Source organism: Vipera berus, assembly GCF_964194415.1.
Source record: "Vipera berus genome assembly, chromosome: 5".
NCBI lineage: Eukaryota > Metazoa > Chordata > Lepidosauria > Squamata > Viperidae > Vipera > Vipera berus.
This window is the reverse complement of record NC_138207.1, coordinates 72,845,977-72,864,830: the sequence shown is the minus strand read 5'-3', so window position 1 is coordinate 72,864,830 and position 18,854 is coordinate 72,845,977. Positions and strand designations below refer to the sequence as shown.

The window sequence follows — 18,854 nt, the reverse complement described above, 5'->3', positions numbered from 1 at the left end:
CTACCAGAAGTACAGGCAGGATTTCGAAGAGGCAGAGGAACTAGAGATCAAATTGCCAACATACGCTGGATCATGGAGAAAGCTAGAGAGTTCCAGAAAAACATCTACTTCTGCTTCATTGACTATGCTAAAGCCTTTGATTGTGTGGATCATAACAAACTGTGGCAAGTTCTTAAAGTGATGGGAGTACCAGACCATCTTATTTGTCTCTTGAGAAACCTATATGCGGGTCAAGAAGCAACAGTGAGAACTGGACACGGAACCACTGATTGGTTCAAAATTGGGAAAGGAGTCCGGCAAGGCTGTATACTGTCGCCCTGCCTATTTAACTTATATGCAGAGCACATCATGAGAAAGGCAGGGCTAGATGAATCAAAAGTTGGAATTAAGATTGCCGGAAGAAATATCAACAACCTAAGATACGCAGATGATACCACTCTAATGGCAGAAAGTGAAGAAGAACTAAAGAGCCTCTTGTTGCGGGTGAAGAAGGAGAGTGCAAAACTTGGGTTGAAACTTAACATTAAGAAAACCAAGATCATGGCAACTGGCCCTCTCAATTCCTGGCAAATAGATGGGGAAGAAATGGAGGTAGTGACAGATTTTGTTTTCCTGGGCTCCAAGATCACTGCAAATGGGGACTGTAGCCAAGAAATTAAAAGACGCTTGCTCCTGGGGAGGAAAGCCATGGCAAATCTAGACAGCACACTAAAAAGCAGAGACATCACCCTGTCAACAAAAGTGCGTATAGTCAAGGCTATGGTCTTCCCAGTTGCAATGTATGGCAGTGAAAGTTGGACCATAAGAAAGGCTGAGCGCCAAAGAATTGAGGCCTTTGAACTGTGGTGCTGGAGAAGACTCCTGCGAGTCCCTTGGACTGCAAGGCGATCAAACCGGTCAGTCCTAGAGGAGATCAACCCTGACTGCTCTTTAGAAGGCCAGATCCTGAAGCTAAAACTCAAATACTTTGGCCACCTAATGAGAAGGAAGGACTCACTGGAGAAGAGCCTCATGCTGGGAAAGATGGAGGGCAAGAGAAGAAGGGGACGACGGAGAATGAGGTGGCTGGATGGAGTCATTGAAGCAGTAGGCGTGAGCTTAAATGGACTCCAGAATATGGTAGAGGACAGGAAGGCCTGGAGGAATGTTGTCCATAGGGTCGCGATGGGTCGGACACGACTTCGCAGCTAACAACAACAAATTTAATTTCTCCTATGTTCTGTGAAAATTGTTTCTTGTATGCCAGTCAGCCTTAACAATACATTCAGAACGCTAGTTTGACCAAATTCCATACAAGCATTGTTGTTTGTTAAACATATATCTGATTGTGATTTATTATATCATAAAACATGTTTGTAGTAATATAAATAACTTGGATAAATGTTTGTTACAAGAATATTTCTATACATTACTCAGGAACAACTTGGTGATATATATTCACTTGCTCTTTGGATATAATCATGGCTATAACTACTTCTCATTTGATTCTTCTTTAGGTGTGAAGTGGTCACAGAGGGCCATATGTCTTAAAATGTTAGATGGGAAGCAGTTGAAGTAACCAGCTCAACAGTGTGTCTCCTTATAAATAATTCCTGTATTACAGTGCTAACTGATTTATTGTTGCCTAACAGTACTATATAGTGAAACCACCAGGAAATATAAAGGTATTCTATAGTCTAGTTTTTATATCTGCTTGGAAGAATATTCCTTAAATTTCTCTCAAATTAGAGTAGGTTTTAATTGATAAAAGCAAGTTCATTTCAGAACCATTGCAGGTAGATCTGTTTTTTGTTATGAACTCATGGTATCAGAGAGGTTGATATGATTTTGCAGAAAAAATTCAATTTTCATTAAAACCGATTAAGTGCTGGAATTAATCCATAGTTTTAAGTTCTATAAATAAAAGGTCGAATTGCCTACTAATATAATACTTGTTCCCAATAGAATTATGAATACTAAGTGTTCTGGCTTGTCTTATAGTGGCTTATGTCAGGAATTATTTTCAACAGTTACAAAGTAGGTAGAAATATAAAAGGTGTAGCTTTCTCTGCTGGCTTTTCTACATGCTGGTAGATTTTGCACATGTTGAATTTCTGTCCTATCCTTTCCTAAAAAAAAGATAGAAAGTGTTTTGCCCTAAAAGCCTATTTGTATATTTAGTTTAGATGTAGGAAAAGTAACGGTGTGATGATTAGGATGATGATTGGTTAGCCAGATGTTCAGACAGGATTTGGCATTTTTGTTCATCTATCTATTCATTCCCAAGGACATTATTATTGTGATTGGTTGCATAGTCAGCCAGATATTTAGACTAGATCTGGCATTTTTATCCATGTATTGAGTTCTTCCCAAAGACCTTGGATAGGTAGATGTTGTTAACGGTATTTTTGCAGAATGCAAACTGTTTCAAGTAAAGCAGCTTTTTGCAATTGACTAATGGTGATTTTGTCAATGCCAATAGAGTTCAAGTGGTGCTCCACATGTTTTTGGATTACACCCAAGGTTCCTATTATTAAATACACAAAAACGTGAAATCACAATTACCAGTAATTTCTGCCATTGAGTTTTTCTTTAGAACTTATGTCATAATATATCAGCATAGTACCATTTTAGCCATCGTCTGTCCACTGCAGGATGAAGGCCTCGTCTGCATGTTTCCAACCTATATGGTCCTGAGCTTTCTTTTGCCGATTGGGCCTACAATACTTGTTGATGTCATTGATCAGTCTTGTTTTAGGACTCTTTCGGGGATGCTTTTTATTAAATGGGATCCATTCTATGACTGCCTTGGTCCACCTGCCCTCAGTTCTTCTTGCTATGTGACCAGCCCATTTCCATTTCCATTCTTTTACTGTCTTGATGATGTCGTATACATTCGTTTGTTCTCTAATCCACGTGCAGGTCTTTCCATCTTGTCTTGTAATGCCGAGCATGTATCTTTTCATGGGTCTTTGCGCCACTCATAGCTTTTGTATTGATTGCGAAGCAGGTAGCACACCTGCTCAGCATATTATATAGCATAGTATATGTTTAGATCCAAGCAGTGTATCCTCTTGTAATTGACAAATGAAAATTTTGTTTGGTATCCAGTGTGCTGATAATTACTGAGATCGCCACAACAAATTTTTATCATAATCTTTCAATTTAATTTTGAGATTTTTTTAAATTTAATTTTAATTCCATTTATATCCCGCTCTTCTCCGAAGACTCAGGGCGGCTTACAAGCTTAGCAGATCTTGATACTTTGTGATCTTTTCCAATACTTTCACTTCTGCTGTCTTCTGGTATTGCCACATCAATTATTCACACTTACTTCTTTTCAACCACAGTTAAATTTGGAGTGTTGTGGAATTATTCTTGTTAATATTAATATAATGTGGGTAATTTACAGTTAGATTCAAGTCTAAGTTTAGTGGAAACTTAACAGTTTAAGTCCTAACCAAGGATTTAAGAATGATTAAGGTAGCATCTAAGAATATAGATATAGCTAGGGTGTTCAAATCTCATAAATTCAATGTTTTTGGATATCGAGGAAGCTCCTTAGGTAACTCTCTCAGGAACATACTCACAATTGAAGTAATAATAGATTTCTTTTTTCCATAAGTGTTCAACTTTAATCTGCAAATCCTGGTATTTCATAATTTTTTCTCACTGTTTTTCCTCAGTTCTAGTGTCAAGTGGTATAGCAACATCGATGAACCAGACTTTCGTCTTTTCAATTAATGTTATATTACGTATGTTATGAATTGGGCACCTGTCTGTTTGGATCTTAAAATGTCATAAGAACTTATCTCGTTCATTTTCTCATTATGTTTTTCTCAGTAGTTTTTATTACATTCAAATTGAAACCTATGGCAATTGTTTCCTCCTTTTCACCACAAAGGCAACATTTGCTATTTGTTAGGGAATGTGCAACGGTGAAACTTCATGCAGTTAGTTGGCCAGTCCTGTTCTTGAACTACTCAATTATATAAAGCCTTCAGTTTGATCACCCCTGATCATAACCAACTCTATGTGGGAATTCATTCATTCGTTCATTCATTCATCCATCCATCCATCCCAGTCAGTCAATCAGTCAGCCAACCAATCAATTTCTGTAGTCAGTAACTCTAGGTAGCTTTTTAAAAAAATAAATTAAGTCAAAAGTTAAAATTTAAGAGTTCTTTCCTTTATATCCTCCAAGAATTGACCATGCACTGGCTTATTGTTCCGAGTAACAAATCAGTTTTCAATTGTATAGTTGTTGTTTTCAAGAGCTTTCCCTTGATTAACTTCCTTCAGCAATAGCTCTTGGCTTTTCTTAATTCAGCCCATGCTTTTTTTCCTCCATGGTTTTTCACCAGTAGGAATCCTCTGCTCTCTTCAGCCTTTGGCAAATATAGCTTATCGATATAACTTTTTTAGGTGCAACGCATGGTATGTTGTTATTCATTTTCTTATCTTCTAATCCAAGTTACCAAGTTCCATCTGGGTCCAATCAATTATCTGTGCTGCCTATTGAATAACTGGCATTGCCCAGGTATTAACTGCTTTAATTATGTTTCCACCATTTAATGATTATTATTAGTAACATTAATATGCTGCCTATCTCTTAGTGACTTTGGGTGATTTAGAAATTGTTTAAAACATTAAAAACAAAACAAAAAGGCAGAAATTAAAGGTATTTAATTCACTTTTAACTTTTGTATCCTGTTTTTGTATTTATTGCCCTGTACACCGCCCTGAGTCCTTCGGGAGAAGGGCGGTATAAAAATGTAATAAATAAAATAAAATAAAAATAAAATAAATAAATAAAAATAGCAAAAATGACAAAACCAAAGAACAAAGAGTCCAGACAATCTAAGAAGGCTTCAGTCATCCTCATCAAAGTCCTGGCCATATTGTTGGCACCAAAGATCCAACAGGCAGGTGATGTCACCTAACAATTTCATACAGATGGTAAAAATGTACAAAGAAGACCTGGGAAGTGATCTTTCTCCCCCCAACCGATAAGATTAGAACCAGACCTGGAGAAAAAAAGAGAACCACTATAAATCAGGATCCCCAAATTCTAATCTGATAAAATTGTGACTTTCATGAAATGCTCCCAAGATTTAGTTTCCATTTAAGTCAAGATAATGACTGGTTGGCCTCAAAAGGCATTGTATTTCTTTTTCTCAACTTCAGGAATTTCTCACACATCAGCAATTTAACTTTTGCTTACAGTGTATGTAAGTCTCCTATGTTATGTTAATTGAAGGCTTGTTTTAATTAAAAAATGAGGTTTACATACAGGTTGAAAGATCCCATGTGTATCCCATCAACAGATTATCTTGCCAGACTTGAGAATGTCAGCATTCAGAGGCTATTCTTCTAAAACAATATTTGATGCATTATCTATATTTATAGGATACCTTGGGCAAAGCCCAGGATTTCATTTTTCTAAAATATTTTTCTGCCATTTCTTTTTCAAGTGATTGAAGGAGCACTATTCTGGTGGTGGCTGATTGTGAGAAGGTTTGGCTTTTCTATCTTTTGCTTTAACTCCATTTTCTGGATATTTCAGAAGCCCAATCAGGCAGTACCGTGTTTCCCCAAAAGTAAAACCTACCCCCCAAATAAGCCCTAGCTTGATTTTGGGGGGTGGGCCTAATATAAGCCCTTCCCAAAAAATAAGCCCAGTTTTGGGGCGAGGCGCATGCCTACAAATCAAGCTAGGGCGGGGATGGAGCTTACCATTGCAGCCAGGCCTCCCATGGATCAATACTTGCCTCGCTGGCCCATTTCTTCTGTGGCCAAAGTAGCAGCCTCATTCTGCAGCTGAGAATGGAGCCTGGCCCGCCATTTCGCTGTCAGAGGCCTTTCTGGAAGGCCTGTGCAGCCGAGAACCGAACTACGGATTCAATCTATAGCTTGGTTCTCGGCTGCACAGGCCTTCTGGAAAGGCCTCTGATGGCGAAATGCAGAGCCGAGCTTAATTCTCAGCTGCAGAGTGAAGCTGCTCCTTTGACCGCAGAAGAAGTGGCCTGGCTGGGTGGGGCTGTTGGTGCCACCACGGTGAGGTGAGTGGAAAAGACATCCCACCCCCTGAAAATAAGACCTGGTTTCTCTTTTGGAGACCAAAAAAATAATAATCCGGTCTTATTTTCGGGGAAACACGGTATTTGTACTTTTAAATTCATAAAGGCAGTTCATAAAGAGAATGTTGGATCTAAAGTATGAAGGGGTTAAACATTTTCACCTTGGTTGAGAACAGAAGTTCACAGTTGTAAAATTGATTGTACATGTTTTCTAGTTTTTCATCAGAAAATTAGTTACGGTATTCTGCACTAGCTGCAGCTTTTGAGCTGGTTCCATGATGCCAAATGTTTGAAGGAAGAATTAGTATAATGAGATTTCCTTATTGCTGTAGTTTGTTGCTATTTATAGAGCACTATGGGATAATTTGCACCTTAATTAGCATCACCTACAAAGTCCTACATGGTTGGGATTAATTGAAGGATTGTCTCTTCCTGGTTACATTTATCTGACCCACCAGAGCAGGTAGGCAGGGAATGCTATGGGTCTTCTCTCCTAAGGAGGTCCATGTATCAGGAGCAAGAAGAGGGACTTTCTCTGTGGTGGCCCCAACTTTGATGCTTGCAAGATCCTGAAAACTGGCTTTGCCAGTAGACCTGGGGGCCCTAGGATAGGATAAATCCCATCAAATGGCTTATTTGATTGGAGGGAGGTATTGGGAGGTATTGCTTTTTATTATTTTAATATTCGGTTTTTATCCTTACAAGCCTCCTCGAGTCATTAAGAATGAATTGGGCAGCAATATAGATTTTCTTAAATAAATAAATCTTCCCAATGATCATCATGATTCTCCTATGCTAAATTCTCACAAATTTGACTAAGATCATACACCATTCAATTCCATAGAGGAGAATGTTTCATGAAATCAATCTGCTAATAGTGATAAAAGCCTTTCCTAGTTAATTAATGCATGCTGAGTACTTATAGCCCAGGGCTTTTCAACCAGTGGTACGGGTACCACCTGTGGTACATTGGCACCTAGCAGGTGGTATGCGACCATCTTAGAAAAGTGGTAGTGGGGGAGGGAAATGAGCTGAACAGGTGGCAGCACCACACAAGCCTGAGCAAGAGATGGCTGGAGTTGCAGGGCTGTCACGGCTCGGTGGAAGCACCAGGATAAGCAGCAGGATTCAGCTGGAGCTCGGTGCTGATCCTGGCGCTTCTGAGCCCAGAAGAAGCACCGATGAACTGGAATGTCGCAGCATCTCCAGGGTCTTGTGATTTACATTCAGATGCTTGGCAACTGATTCATATTTGTGATGGTCACAAGTGTCCCAGGGCTATGTGAAGTGACCAAAACCTGCTGCAACCACCCAGCAGACGGAGGGGGGGGAATAAAAACCAAACACCCCCCACCCCACCGCCGCTGGCAATCCTCAACAGAAATGCTCACAACAATGAGAACCTCGGACAGGAGGAAGAGCGTCGCCGGGCGGGCAGGCAGGTGTCTTGCTCGGCTGTGGCTTGGGGGGCACTTTTTTCAGTGCCATTGTAACTTCGAACAGTCACTAAGCGAACTGTTGTAAGTCGAGGACTACCTGTACTTCATCACTTTTTTCCTTTTTTTTTTTTTGGTCATCATTTTTGACACCTTGCTAGGTGACTGGTGGTACTCGGATGTTGCCATATCCTAAAAGCGGTACAATGGGTGAAAAGGTTGAAAAGCCCTGTTATAGCCCTATCCCAAAGGAGATAATGTCTGTAATTTGTTTCTGAGCAAAGGTGAAAGTCTAGTCCTTTATAAATGCATCTTCCTTATTCATAAGCTGCAAGAAAATCGTGTGCCTTTTGCTAGCTAGACACTTAAAGGATGACTGTGTTTCCTCGTTCTTTTGTCACCATTATCTGTGCCAATTGAGATATTAGCCAAGCTGTCATTTTAATCCTTGCATAATCATCAGAAGATGCTATGATTCTTTATATGACTTTTGTTGTAAATAAAACAACAAATAACTAGTTTTAAGGTTAGTTTGAGATCCATTAGTCTAATGGTTAAAGCACCAGGCTAAAAACCCGGAGGCTTGAGTTTTATTCCTGCTTTAGGCATGAAAGCCAGCTGGGTGACCTTCGGCCAGTCCCTCTCTCTCAGCCCAACCCACTTCACTGGGTGGTGGTTGTGGGAAAAACAGGAAGGAGGAGGAGTATTATGTATGTGCATTCCCTTGAGTTACTTAAAAAGTAAGTAATAAAAGTGGGATAAAAAAAATCTACCTAATAGAATTTTGCTGTTGATTTTGCTAAATATCCACTCTATTGCTCACCTCTGTATATCTCTTTAGCATATACTTTATTAATATCATGAATGTTGCTAGAAAATATTTTAATTGCCATCCTAGAACCCTGTCTAGATTTAAAATGTAATATTGTCTTGAGGATGGATACCTCCCTGCTGTGAAATCTAATAAAATTAAGCAGGACCTATCTTCTTTACATATTAGTAACAGCCCAGTCTTCTTCACACACCAATAGGTATTACAACATGATATTTAAGATAGATCCTGCTTTGAAAAGCGGAGGAGGATTATTTCATTCATTTCATTATTTCATTCAACCACATTCAACATTAATATACTATAATTATTTACTATAGATGAGTCTTTCATAGTAGTATCACTTACTAAAGTAGCCAGACATGGTACGTGTGCAGCCCCTCCCCCCGTGGCCCGATCCGGGTTCTGGAGGCCTTTTCCAGGCCCGATCAGGCCGTTGGGGGGGGGCTGCGGAAGTGTTCACCACCCTCAAATCTGGGTGGCAGCAGCCTGGAAAAGGCCTCTGGAGCCTTTTCCAGAGATTTAAGATTCATAGTTTTAGATTTTAATTTTATATAATTTATGTTTCTGGAAATGGATTGTTATGGCATACTGTATTAAATGATGATGACATACCACATGTAAAACTGATACCATGGCAACTTTAAAAGTCTACACATTGGGCAGTATCTGAAAGCTCTGAAGAACCTCCACAAAGGCTGCCAGAAAAAAAATGCGGTTTTGTGTGAAAGCTTGAAGTAAATGACACGCTGATAGCATATAATGTTTCTGTGTATCCTGCTAGTATTATGGCAACCTTTATTATTATAGCAGCTCTTTAATTTTTAGCAGATTGACTCCCTTCTCAGTTTGATTCTTTCTCAGATCAGACTACCATACTGGCTGGCATAAAATGTCATTGTAAATTATTTACTAGATAAATTAGATAAATAATTTTGCTTTATTGTTTGATTCGCTATATAGCCAAAATGAGTTTAGCTGGAAAAAATGTGTATGTGATTTTTAAGCATAGAACTCTAATATTAACAGCCAAGGTCTGTTGTGGAGTCCAGAGATATTTAGTAAAGAGTCTATATTGTAGAATATAGATTTCTTTGTTGTGTACTCAATTATTAACCGTTTTGTGACTAGTGAAGGTAGAGTGTAGGAATATGGAATTAAATTTGCTATTCATCTAGTTTTTGCTGTGAAACATTTTGCACTATTACTGCTGATGAAATTTACCATTTTGTTTCTATTTTCTCCCAGCTTTCCTTTTGCTTAACTTCTTTTTAATTCTTAATTCCTCTTAATTACTGTAATTGAATAGTACAGTTCTTGAAATGCAAGTTTTGATTCTTTATATCTCTGATTATAGTGTCACAGAATTTGAGCAGGGTTTTTTGTGTATTTAGAACAATTATATTGCCTTTCTGCTCTAGAAAGCTGATGGATTTTGCATTTGTCTTAAAAGTTTCAGGATGGCATGCTGCTATTATGAAGTAGATAGCTGTTGGGTACAAATAATTCAGCACTTTGCAAATGGAAGCATAGTACCAGTCGTTTAGACTGTTTAGGAAAATTGGGTATGGTATGCTAATATTGTTAATTGATAGGTTGAAGAAGATATGCTGTTTTCTTCAGAGTTATAGTTGAAAAGTTAATCCAAAATATAGACAACAAAGCCATGCAGTAATGAAAAAGAGCCCCACATTACTAGATTCTTTTCATTTTTATCATTGTTCGTACATTTTATCTTTTTACACACAATAATCCTATATATATATATATATATATATATATATATATATATATATATATATATATTTATAATATTTATAATATTTATTTATTTATTTTATTAGATTTATATACCGCCCTTTCCCGAAGGACTCAGGGCGGTTTACAGGGTATTTAAAACAAGAAATACAAAAGTTAAAAACAATTAAAAAAAAATTACATTAGTCCCTGAAAAAAAAGTAAAAACCCCAAATAAAATTAAAATTAAAATTAAAATTCTCAGCCTGGGCCAGAGAGCTCGAAGAGCCAGGTCTTCAGGTCCCGGCGGAATGAACGGAGGTCGGGGGCAGTCCTAAGCTCCACGGGCAGCTGGTTCCAGAGGGCAGGCGCACCCACTGAGAAGGTTCTACCCCTGGGTGTTATCCGCCGGCAATCTTTTACTGGCGGCACCCTGAGCAGACCCTCCCTGTGGGAGCGCACTGGACAAAGGGAACTTGATGCTGGCAGCAGGTGTTCCCTCAGATATCCCGGACCCAAGCCATTTAGGACTTTATAGGTCATCACCAGTACCTTGAATCTCACCTGGAGGGCAACTGGGAGCCAATGCAGCTCGCGGAGTAGAGGTGTTACATGGGAGTATCGGGAAACCCCCATCACAACTCGCGCGGCTGCATTCTGCACCAACTGAAGCCTCCGAGTGGTCTTCAAGGGCAGCCCCATGTATAGAGCGTTGCAGTAGTCTAAACGGGAGGTCATGAGTGCATGAGTGACTGTGCGTAGGGCATCTTGGTCCAGGTAGGGTCGCAACTGGCGCACCAGGCGAACCTGGGCAAAAGCCCCCCTGGTCACGGCTCCTATATGGTCTTCAAAATTGAGCCGGGAGTCAAGGAGGATGCCCAAGTTGCGAGCCCTATCAACGGGGGGTAACACCTCACCCCCCATCGTTAAAGGTGGAATGGTCTGGTTAACCCGAGATGCCGATATGCACAGCCACTCAGTCTTGGCAGGATTGAGACGAAGCCTGTTTCTCCCCATCCAGACCTGGACTGCCTCAAGGCAACGGGACATCACGGCGAGGGCATCGCGGGGTTGGTTCAGGGTGCAAAGAAAAAGTTGGGTATCATCAGCGTACTGATGATAACCCACCCCGAAACCATGAATGATCTCACCCAGCGGCTTCATGTAGATGTTGAACAGGAGGGGCGAGAGAACCAACCCCTGAGGAACTCCACAAACGAGAGGTCTGAAGGTGGACCTCTGCCCTCCCGTCAACACCGACTGCGAGCGGCCCAGGCGATAGGAGGAGAACCACCGCAAAACAGTGTCTCCCACTCCCAACCCCCTGAGACGCCGCAGTAGGATACCATGGTCGATGGTATCAAAAGCCGCTGAGAGATCTAATAGTTTCAGTTTCAGTTTCAGTTTCAGTTTTATTAAATTTTTATACCGCCCTTCTCCCGAGGGACTCAGGGCGGTGAACAGGGCATATAATAAAAATACAAAACTACAAAAGTTAAAATAGAATTAAATTGATGCCCAAGATAAAACAATAAAATATACAAATATTTAAAACCCAAATTAACTCCCCATCAGGCCAGGCCAGCTTGTTCAAACAGGTGGGTCTTTAACCCGCGCCGGAAGGAGCGGAGATCCGGTGCCATCCGGAGCTCCACCGGCAGTTGATTCCACAAAGCCGGGGCGCCCACAGAGAAGGCCCTCCCCCTGGGGGCCACCAGCCGGCATTCTCTGACTGGAGGCACCCTGAGGAGGCCCTCTCTGTGGGAACGCACAGGGCGGAGGGGAGTTGACGCCGGCAGCAGGTGGTCCCCGAGGTATTCCGGACCCATGCCATGTAGGGACTTAAAAACCATCACTAAGACCTTGAACCTCACCCGGAAGACAACTGGTAACCAATGTAGCTCGCGGAGCAAAGGTGTAACATGGGAGTACCGGGAAACTCCCAAGACAACTCTCGCGGCCGCATTCTGTACCAGTTGGAGCCTCCGAGTGGTCTTCAAGGGAAGCCCCATGTAGAGAGCATTACAGTAGTCAAGGCGAGAGGTCACGAGCGCATGAGTGACCGTACACAGGGCATCCCGGTCCAGATAGGGCCGCAACTGGCGCACCAGGCGAACCTGGGCGAAAGCCCCCCTAGTCACAGCTGCTACATGATCTTCCAAGGTAAGTCGTGAATCTAGGAGGACTCCCAAGTTGCGAGCCCTATCCACGGGGGGTAACAGCTCACCCCCCATAGAAAGGGATGGAACATTTTGAATGTCCCGGGATGCCGGAATGTACAGCCACTCAGTCTTGTCAGGGTTGAGTTGAAGTCTGTTCCTCCCCATCTAGACCCGAACCGCCTCCAGGCAACGGGACATCACAGCGAGGGCATCACTGGGGTGGTTTGGGGTAGAAATAAAAAGTTGGGTATCATCAGCATATTGATGATACCCAACTCCAAAACCACGAATGATCTCACCCAGCGGTTTCATGTAGATGTTGAACAGGAGAGGCGAGAGAACCGACCCCTGAGGAACTCCACAAACGAGAGACCTAGGGGCCGATCTCTGCCCCCCTGCCAACACCGACTGCGAACGTCCCAGGAGATAGGAGGAGAACCACCGAAGAACTGTGCCTCCCACTCCCAATCCCCTGAGACGCCGCAGCAGGATACCTTGGTCGATGGTATCGAAAGCCGCTGAGAGGTCTAATAGGACTAGGACAGAGGAACATCCCCTATCCCGAGCCCTCCAGAGATCATTCACCAGAGCGACCAATGCCGTCTCCGTGCTGTACCCGGGCCTGAAACCCGATTGGTACGGATCTAGATAATCCGCTTCATCCAGGACCAGAGGGAGCTGATGCGCCACCACACTCTCAACAACCTTCGCAAGAAAGCGAAGGTTGGAGACTGGACGAAAGTTGTTCAACACAGCTGGGTCCAAGGCAGGCTTCTTGAGGAGGGGTCTCACCACCGCCTCCTTCAAGACGGTGGGGAAATTACCCTCACTCAAAGAAGCAGTTATCACCGCCTGGAACCAGCCTCGTGTCCTCTCCCTAGCTGCATAAACCAGCCAGGAAGGGCACGGGTCCAATAAACATGTGGTGGAGCTCAGCCTCCCCATAATCCTGTCCACTTCATCAGGGGTCACAGAATCAAACTCCTCCCAGATAACATTGACAAGACCGCCCGTGTCCTGATCGTCAGACTCTGCCCAGCTGGAGTCCAAACCGGTCCGAATCCGAGCGATTTTATCCGACAGATGCTGACCAAACTCCTCGGCACGACCCTGTAAGGGATCCCCCCTCACCTCCTGATTAAGAAGTGAGCGAGTCACCCTAAACAGGGCGGCCGGGCGATTATCTGCGGACGCGATGAGGGTGGAGAAGTAATTACACCTCGCCACCTCGCCCCTGTCCCTAGCCCTCCAGAGATCATTCACCAGCGCGACCAATGCCGTCTCCGTGCTGTGCCCGGGCCTGAAACCCGATTGGTATGGGTCCAGATAATCAGTTTCCTCCAGGAACAGAGGAAGCTGATGCGCCACCACACTCTCAACAACCTTTGCCAAAAAGCGAAGGTTGGAGACTGGGCGATAATTATTTAAAACAGCCGGGTCCAGGACAGGCTTTTTGAGTAGGGGTCTCACCACCGCCTCCTTCAAGGCGGCGGGGAAGACACCCTCCTTCAAAGAAGCAGTTATTACTGCCTGGAACCAGCCTCGTGTCTCCTCCCGGGCCGCGTAAACCAGCCAGGAGGGGCACGGATCCAACAAACAGGTGGTGGAGCTCAGCCTCCCCATGATCCTGTCCACATCATCAGGGGAAACAGGATCGAACTCAGTCCAGATAACATGCTCAAGACCGTCCGATTCCTCCACGTCAGACTCCGCCCAGTCAGAGTCCAGACCGGCCCGGATCTGAGCGATTTTGTCCGTCAGATGATGACTAAACTCCTCGGCCCGTCCCTGTAAGGGCTCCTCCTTCACCTCCTGGTTAAGGAGGGAGCGAGTCACCCTAAACAGGGCGGCCGGGCGATTATCTGTGGACGCAATGAGGGCAGCGAAGTAATTAGACTTCGCCGTCCTCATCGCCACAAGATAAGACCTTATAAAGGTTCTTAACTGCAATCGGTCAGATTCGGATCGGCTGGACCTCCAACCGCTCTCTAGACCCCGTCTCCGACGCTTCATCTCCCGGAGCTTTGCAGAAAACCATGGAGCCCAGCGGGATCTGCGCTGGGTCAGAGGTCGCAAGGGTACAACACAGTCAAGTGCCCTGGCGGCCGCCCTTTCCCAGGCATCCACCAAGGCATCGACTGGGCTGTGGGTGAGCGCGATGGGTGTAGAACCAAGTGCCATCTGGAACCGTTTCAGGTCCATTAGGCGCCTGGGGCAGAACCACCTGGTCGGTTCCGCAGCCCAGCGGTGGGGGGTGGCGTAACAGAAGACCAGCCGCAGGAGATGATGATCTGACCATGACAAGGGGACAATGGTTGGTGAACCCCCTCCCAGATCATCCAACCACTGTCCAGACAGGAACACCAGGTCGAGAGTGTGACCCCCCACATGAGTCAGGCCCTGAATTACTTGGGTCAGGCCCATGGCCGTCATGGAAGCCATGAACTCCCGAGCTAACTCAGACGGCCCTCCCAGTGAGGGCAGGTTGAAGTCACCCAGAACTATAAGCCTGGAGAACTCCACCGCCAACCCTGAGAGGGTGTCGAGCAGCTCGGGCAGGGCTGTTGCCACACAGCTGGGCGCCAGGTATGTGAGCAACAAGCCCAACTGAGCCCGAAGGCCACATCTCAGGAGGAGGGACTCCCGGCCATCTGGATAATGGTGGTCTCCCACGGGCATAGATAGATGTCTCCCGGACAACCACCGCCACCCCACCACCCCTGCCCTGAGCCCGTGGCTGGTGTAGCACACAGAAACCTGGAGGGCATAACTCGGTCAGAGGAACCCCTCCCTCCGAGCCCAATTATATGATATCGATAATATTGTGTGTGTGTGTGTGTGTGTGTATAATATTTCTTTTCGTAGATTTGCCAAGATCTATCTATCTATCTATCTATCTATCTATCTATCTATCTATCTATCTATCTATCATCTATCTATGCACACACACACACACACACACACATACACACACGTGTGTATGTATGTGTGTGTTGTGTGTGTGTGTGTATATATATATATATATATATATATATATATATATAACACACATACACACACACATGTGTATGTGTGTATAAACTATATTATAGTTTAATAAAGAATAAGGAAGGGAGGAAAATTCTTTTGCGTACAGGTGGCTCTTGACTTAGAATCATTTGTTTAGGGACCATTTGAAGTTACAGTGGCACTGAAAAAATGTCTTATGGCTGTTTTTCACACTTATGACCATTGCAACATCCGCATGGTCACATGATCACAATTCTATGCTTGGCAATTGGCTCATATTTATAATGGTTGCAGTGCCTCAGGGTCATGTGATTACCTTTTGCAACCTCCTGACAAGCAAAGTCAATGGGAAAGCTAGATAACAACCTTGTTAGTAACTTAACTGTAGTGATTTGCTTAACAATTATGGCAAGGAAAGTCATAAAATGAGGCAAACTCACTTAATAATTGTGTTGCTTAACAAATTTTGGGTTCAATTGTGGCCGTAAGTCGAGGACAAACTGTACTTAGTATATACTAGCAATTTTTACAACAATAACAAACCTATTAGCAAATCTCAAAGTAACAACAAACCTACCTAATCGGCAAATCCCAAAGTCAGAATTTCATTTTATCTGTCTTGAGCACAAAAATCTAGAAAAATTATTCCTTTATTATATCTAAGTGCAATTCAATCAGCAATAGGATATTGCAAGAACAAACACTGAAAATGTGATCATTGCATTTCTTGAGGTTCGGACAAAGGTATAGTCACACCAGGAACTCTGTATGAATGACCGCAGTGTTCATGTATGTTGCAGTTAATTCCTGTAAGTGCAGATCATGAACAAAATGGATTTCTCACTGATCCTTGTGGGAAATTTTTAGCATTATGAAACTTGTCTATCTTGTTGAATTCACTAAGTTTTTACTAACCTTAAATTTTTCATTTGGGATTCAAAGAGCCATATAAATCTAGGCATGGCCTGCCAAAACAAATGATAAGATGAGCATTATTGTACTATGGTTTGAATGGAGTACTATTTTTATTTAGATAATTAATTGGTATTAGTATTAACATTTTTATTTAACTCAGAATTTAGCACTGGAAAATAGTATCTATTATTATTAATCAATAGTTAGCAGGGATGTAATTAAGGATTAATAATAATAATAATAATAATAATAATAATAATAATAATAATAATAATAATAATAATAATAATAATAAAATAAATTACAGTAAAATAGTCAAAGACAGGAATAGGTTTTATACAGGTAGTTCTTGACTTATGACCACCATTGAGCCCAAAATTTCTGTTGCTAAGTGAGACATTTAAATGCATTTTGCCCCATTTTACGACCTTTCTTGCCACAGTTGCTAAGTGAATCAGTGCAGATGTTACACTAACAACACAGATGTAAGGTGAATCTGGCTTCCCCCTTGACTTTGCTTGTCAGGAAGTCACACAAGGTGATCACATGACCCCAGGACACTGCAACTATCATAAATGTGAGCTAGTTGCTAAGCATCCAAATTTTGATCACATGACAATGGGGATGCTGCAATAGTCATAAGTGTGAAAAACAGTCACTTTTATAAGTGAACTGTTGTAAGTTGAGGATTACCTGTGGTCTGTTAAATGAGTTACCTTAATAAACTGAATCCATTACCATCTTTTTAGTTGCTGTAATGTATTTATCAGAAGCTGTGCTGGCTATTAGCTTGCCTGGCTTCAAAAAGGACTGGACCTCATAATGGAAATAATGGGGATCAGTGCTATCAGCCTGTGGTGATAGCATGAATGCCTCTGAAGGCCATCTCTTGGGAGATTAGTGGACTTTCTTGTGCAATTGGTTAACTATTGTAAGAACGGACTGCTGAACTAGGCCAGGGTTAGGCCAGGGTCTGATGCAGCAGGACGCTGCTTATATTCTTATGTTGGTAATACTATTTTATTTGAATTCAACTTTTCCTAATATCTTTCCTGGGGTTTTTTTAGGATTCCACAAGAAGGATACTACAAAATGAATGATCTTGCTATCAAAAGAATAACCAATGAAATTATCAAATCACCTGAAGATAAACGAGAATATCGTGGATTAGAACTGGCAAATGGCATCAAAGCAGTGCTTATCAGTGATCCCACTACAGACAAATCTTCAGCTACACTTGATGTACACATAGGTATTTAATCAAATACTTCGGTTTAGTTTTGGTCTTGGTTTTATATTGTATGATAAAACAGGGTTAGAATCATTTATTTACATAACTTAAGTAGAGTTGTAAATTTGCTTGGAAATTTTACTAACATTGTTCCCAAGAATCAGTAGTTCAAATTAGAATTGATTTAGTCAGATTTGTATGTTTACTTGGCATAACTGAAGATTTTCATGTTATTTTAGAAACTTACAGATAGCAAAGGACCAGTAAGAAATTATATAAAAAAGATAAATATTCATAGGTTACAAGAAATAAAAAAGCAAGCAAGAAGAAAGTAAAAGTAATAGAAATGGTAATGTAATAATAGTAGTAGATTCAGCATCTTCTAATAGTGTTTACTATGGTATAGAATTTTGCTTATATTTTTCAAAAAACCTTGCACAGAATAAAGTAACATCATACTAAGCTAATAACAACTTTTCTAAATATTTTCCTTTTATTTTTATGTAAAATTAATTCTTGATTGACTCATGAAGTTTATTTAACCTATCTTTTTTCTTTGCAGTTTCATATTTATTTTTTATTTATTTTAATTCCATTTATATCCCGCCCTTCTCCGAAGACTCAGGGCGGCTTACAAGCTTAGCAGTAGCCTTCATTCTGTGTATATGCCTGCTTATTAGGGCTTTCATACACCCCCCATAATGCTTGCATTATACCTTCACCTTTGATTTCTTAATAGTATATATTACTATAACTTCAGTGGAGATTTACCTGGAAGAATAGCCTGAGGAAATTGTGTAGAAGCTCACATATATTCTAGTATGACTTAGCTACAGAATAAATAAATCTACTTAATTGATTTCATATGTTGATCTTTTTTTGAAGTAAATAAAGTTTCCTATACCGCATTGATTTAATTACAACTCTCCCATTTTAAAAAATTATTTGTAGAAGTTGGGCATGTTTCTTTAATAAAACTTTAAAATTTATAATGGCTTGTTGTATTTTTTTCCTCTCCACAAGGATCATTATCTGATCCCATTAATATTCCTGGATTAAGCCATTTTTGTGAACATATGCTATTTTTGGGAACTAAAAAATTCCCAAAAGAAAATGAATACAGCCAATTTCTCAGTGAACATGGAGGGAGTTCAAATGCTTTTACCAGTGGAGAACACACCAACTACTATTTTGATGTCTCACACGAACACTTAGAAGGTGCTCTTGACAGGTAAGCATATCGTAATTATTCGGTAAGTATATTGTTAACCGTTGTGTGATTTTTACTGGAATAAAAGTTCTACTTAATATACTGTACTTCTAGCATAATCTTTATTAGACCAGTTGAAATTTTAAGTGAATATATTATAATTCCTTTTCTTGCAACCTGGAAAATATTGAATTTTGCGAATGAAGGAAAATATATGTATCCCAGGATAATGTTGCAGGATCCAATCTAAGTTGATCACTGTA

General features: G+C 41.5%; 1 protein-coding gene across 5 annotated transcripts in view; it reads left to right on the top strand.

The window, feature by feature from the left end:
• The window catches only part of IDE (insulin degrading enzyme), an 83,553-nt gene that overhangs the window by 7,342 nt on the left and 57,357 nt on the right, over positions 1–18,854 (top strand). For 3 of the 5 annotated variants that reach the window (XR_014026587.1, XM_081328880.1, XM_081328882.1), the window contains exons 2-3: positions 17,218–17,402; positions 18,405–18,612. Coding sequence is in view for 4 of the 5 variants with exons in the window: in XM_081328880.1 (XP_081185006.1) it covers positions 17,218–17,402; positions 18,405–18,612 (393 nt within the window). In the remaining variant the exon portion in view is untranslated. Of the gene's footprint in view, positions 1–1,038; positions 1,665–17,217; positions 17,403–18,404; positions 18,613–18,854 lie in introns of those variants that run through there. The other 2 variants (XM_081328881.1, XM_081328884.1) reach the window with 2 other exon arrangements.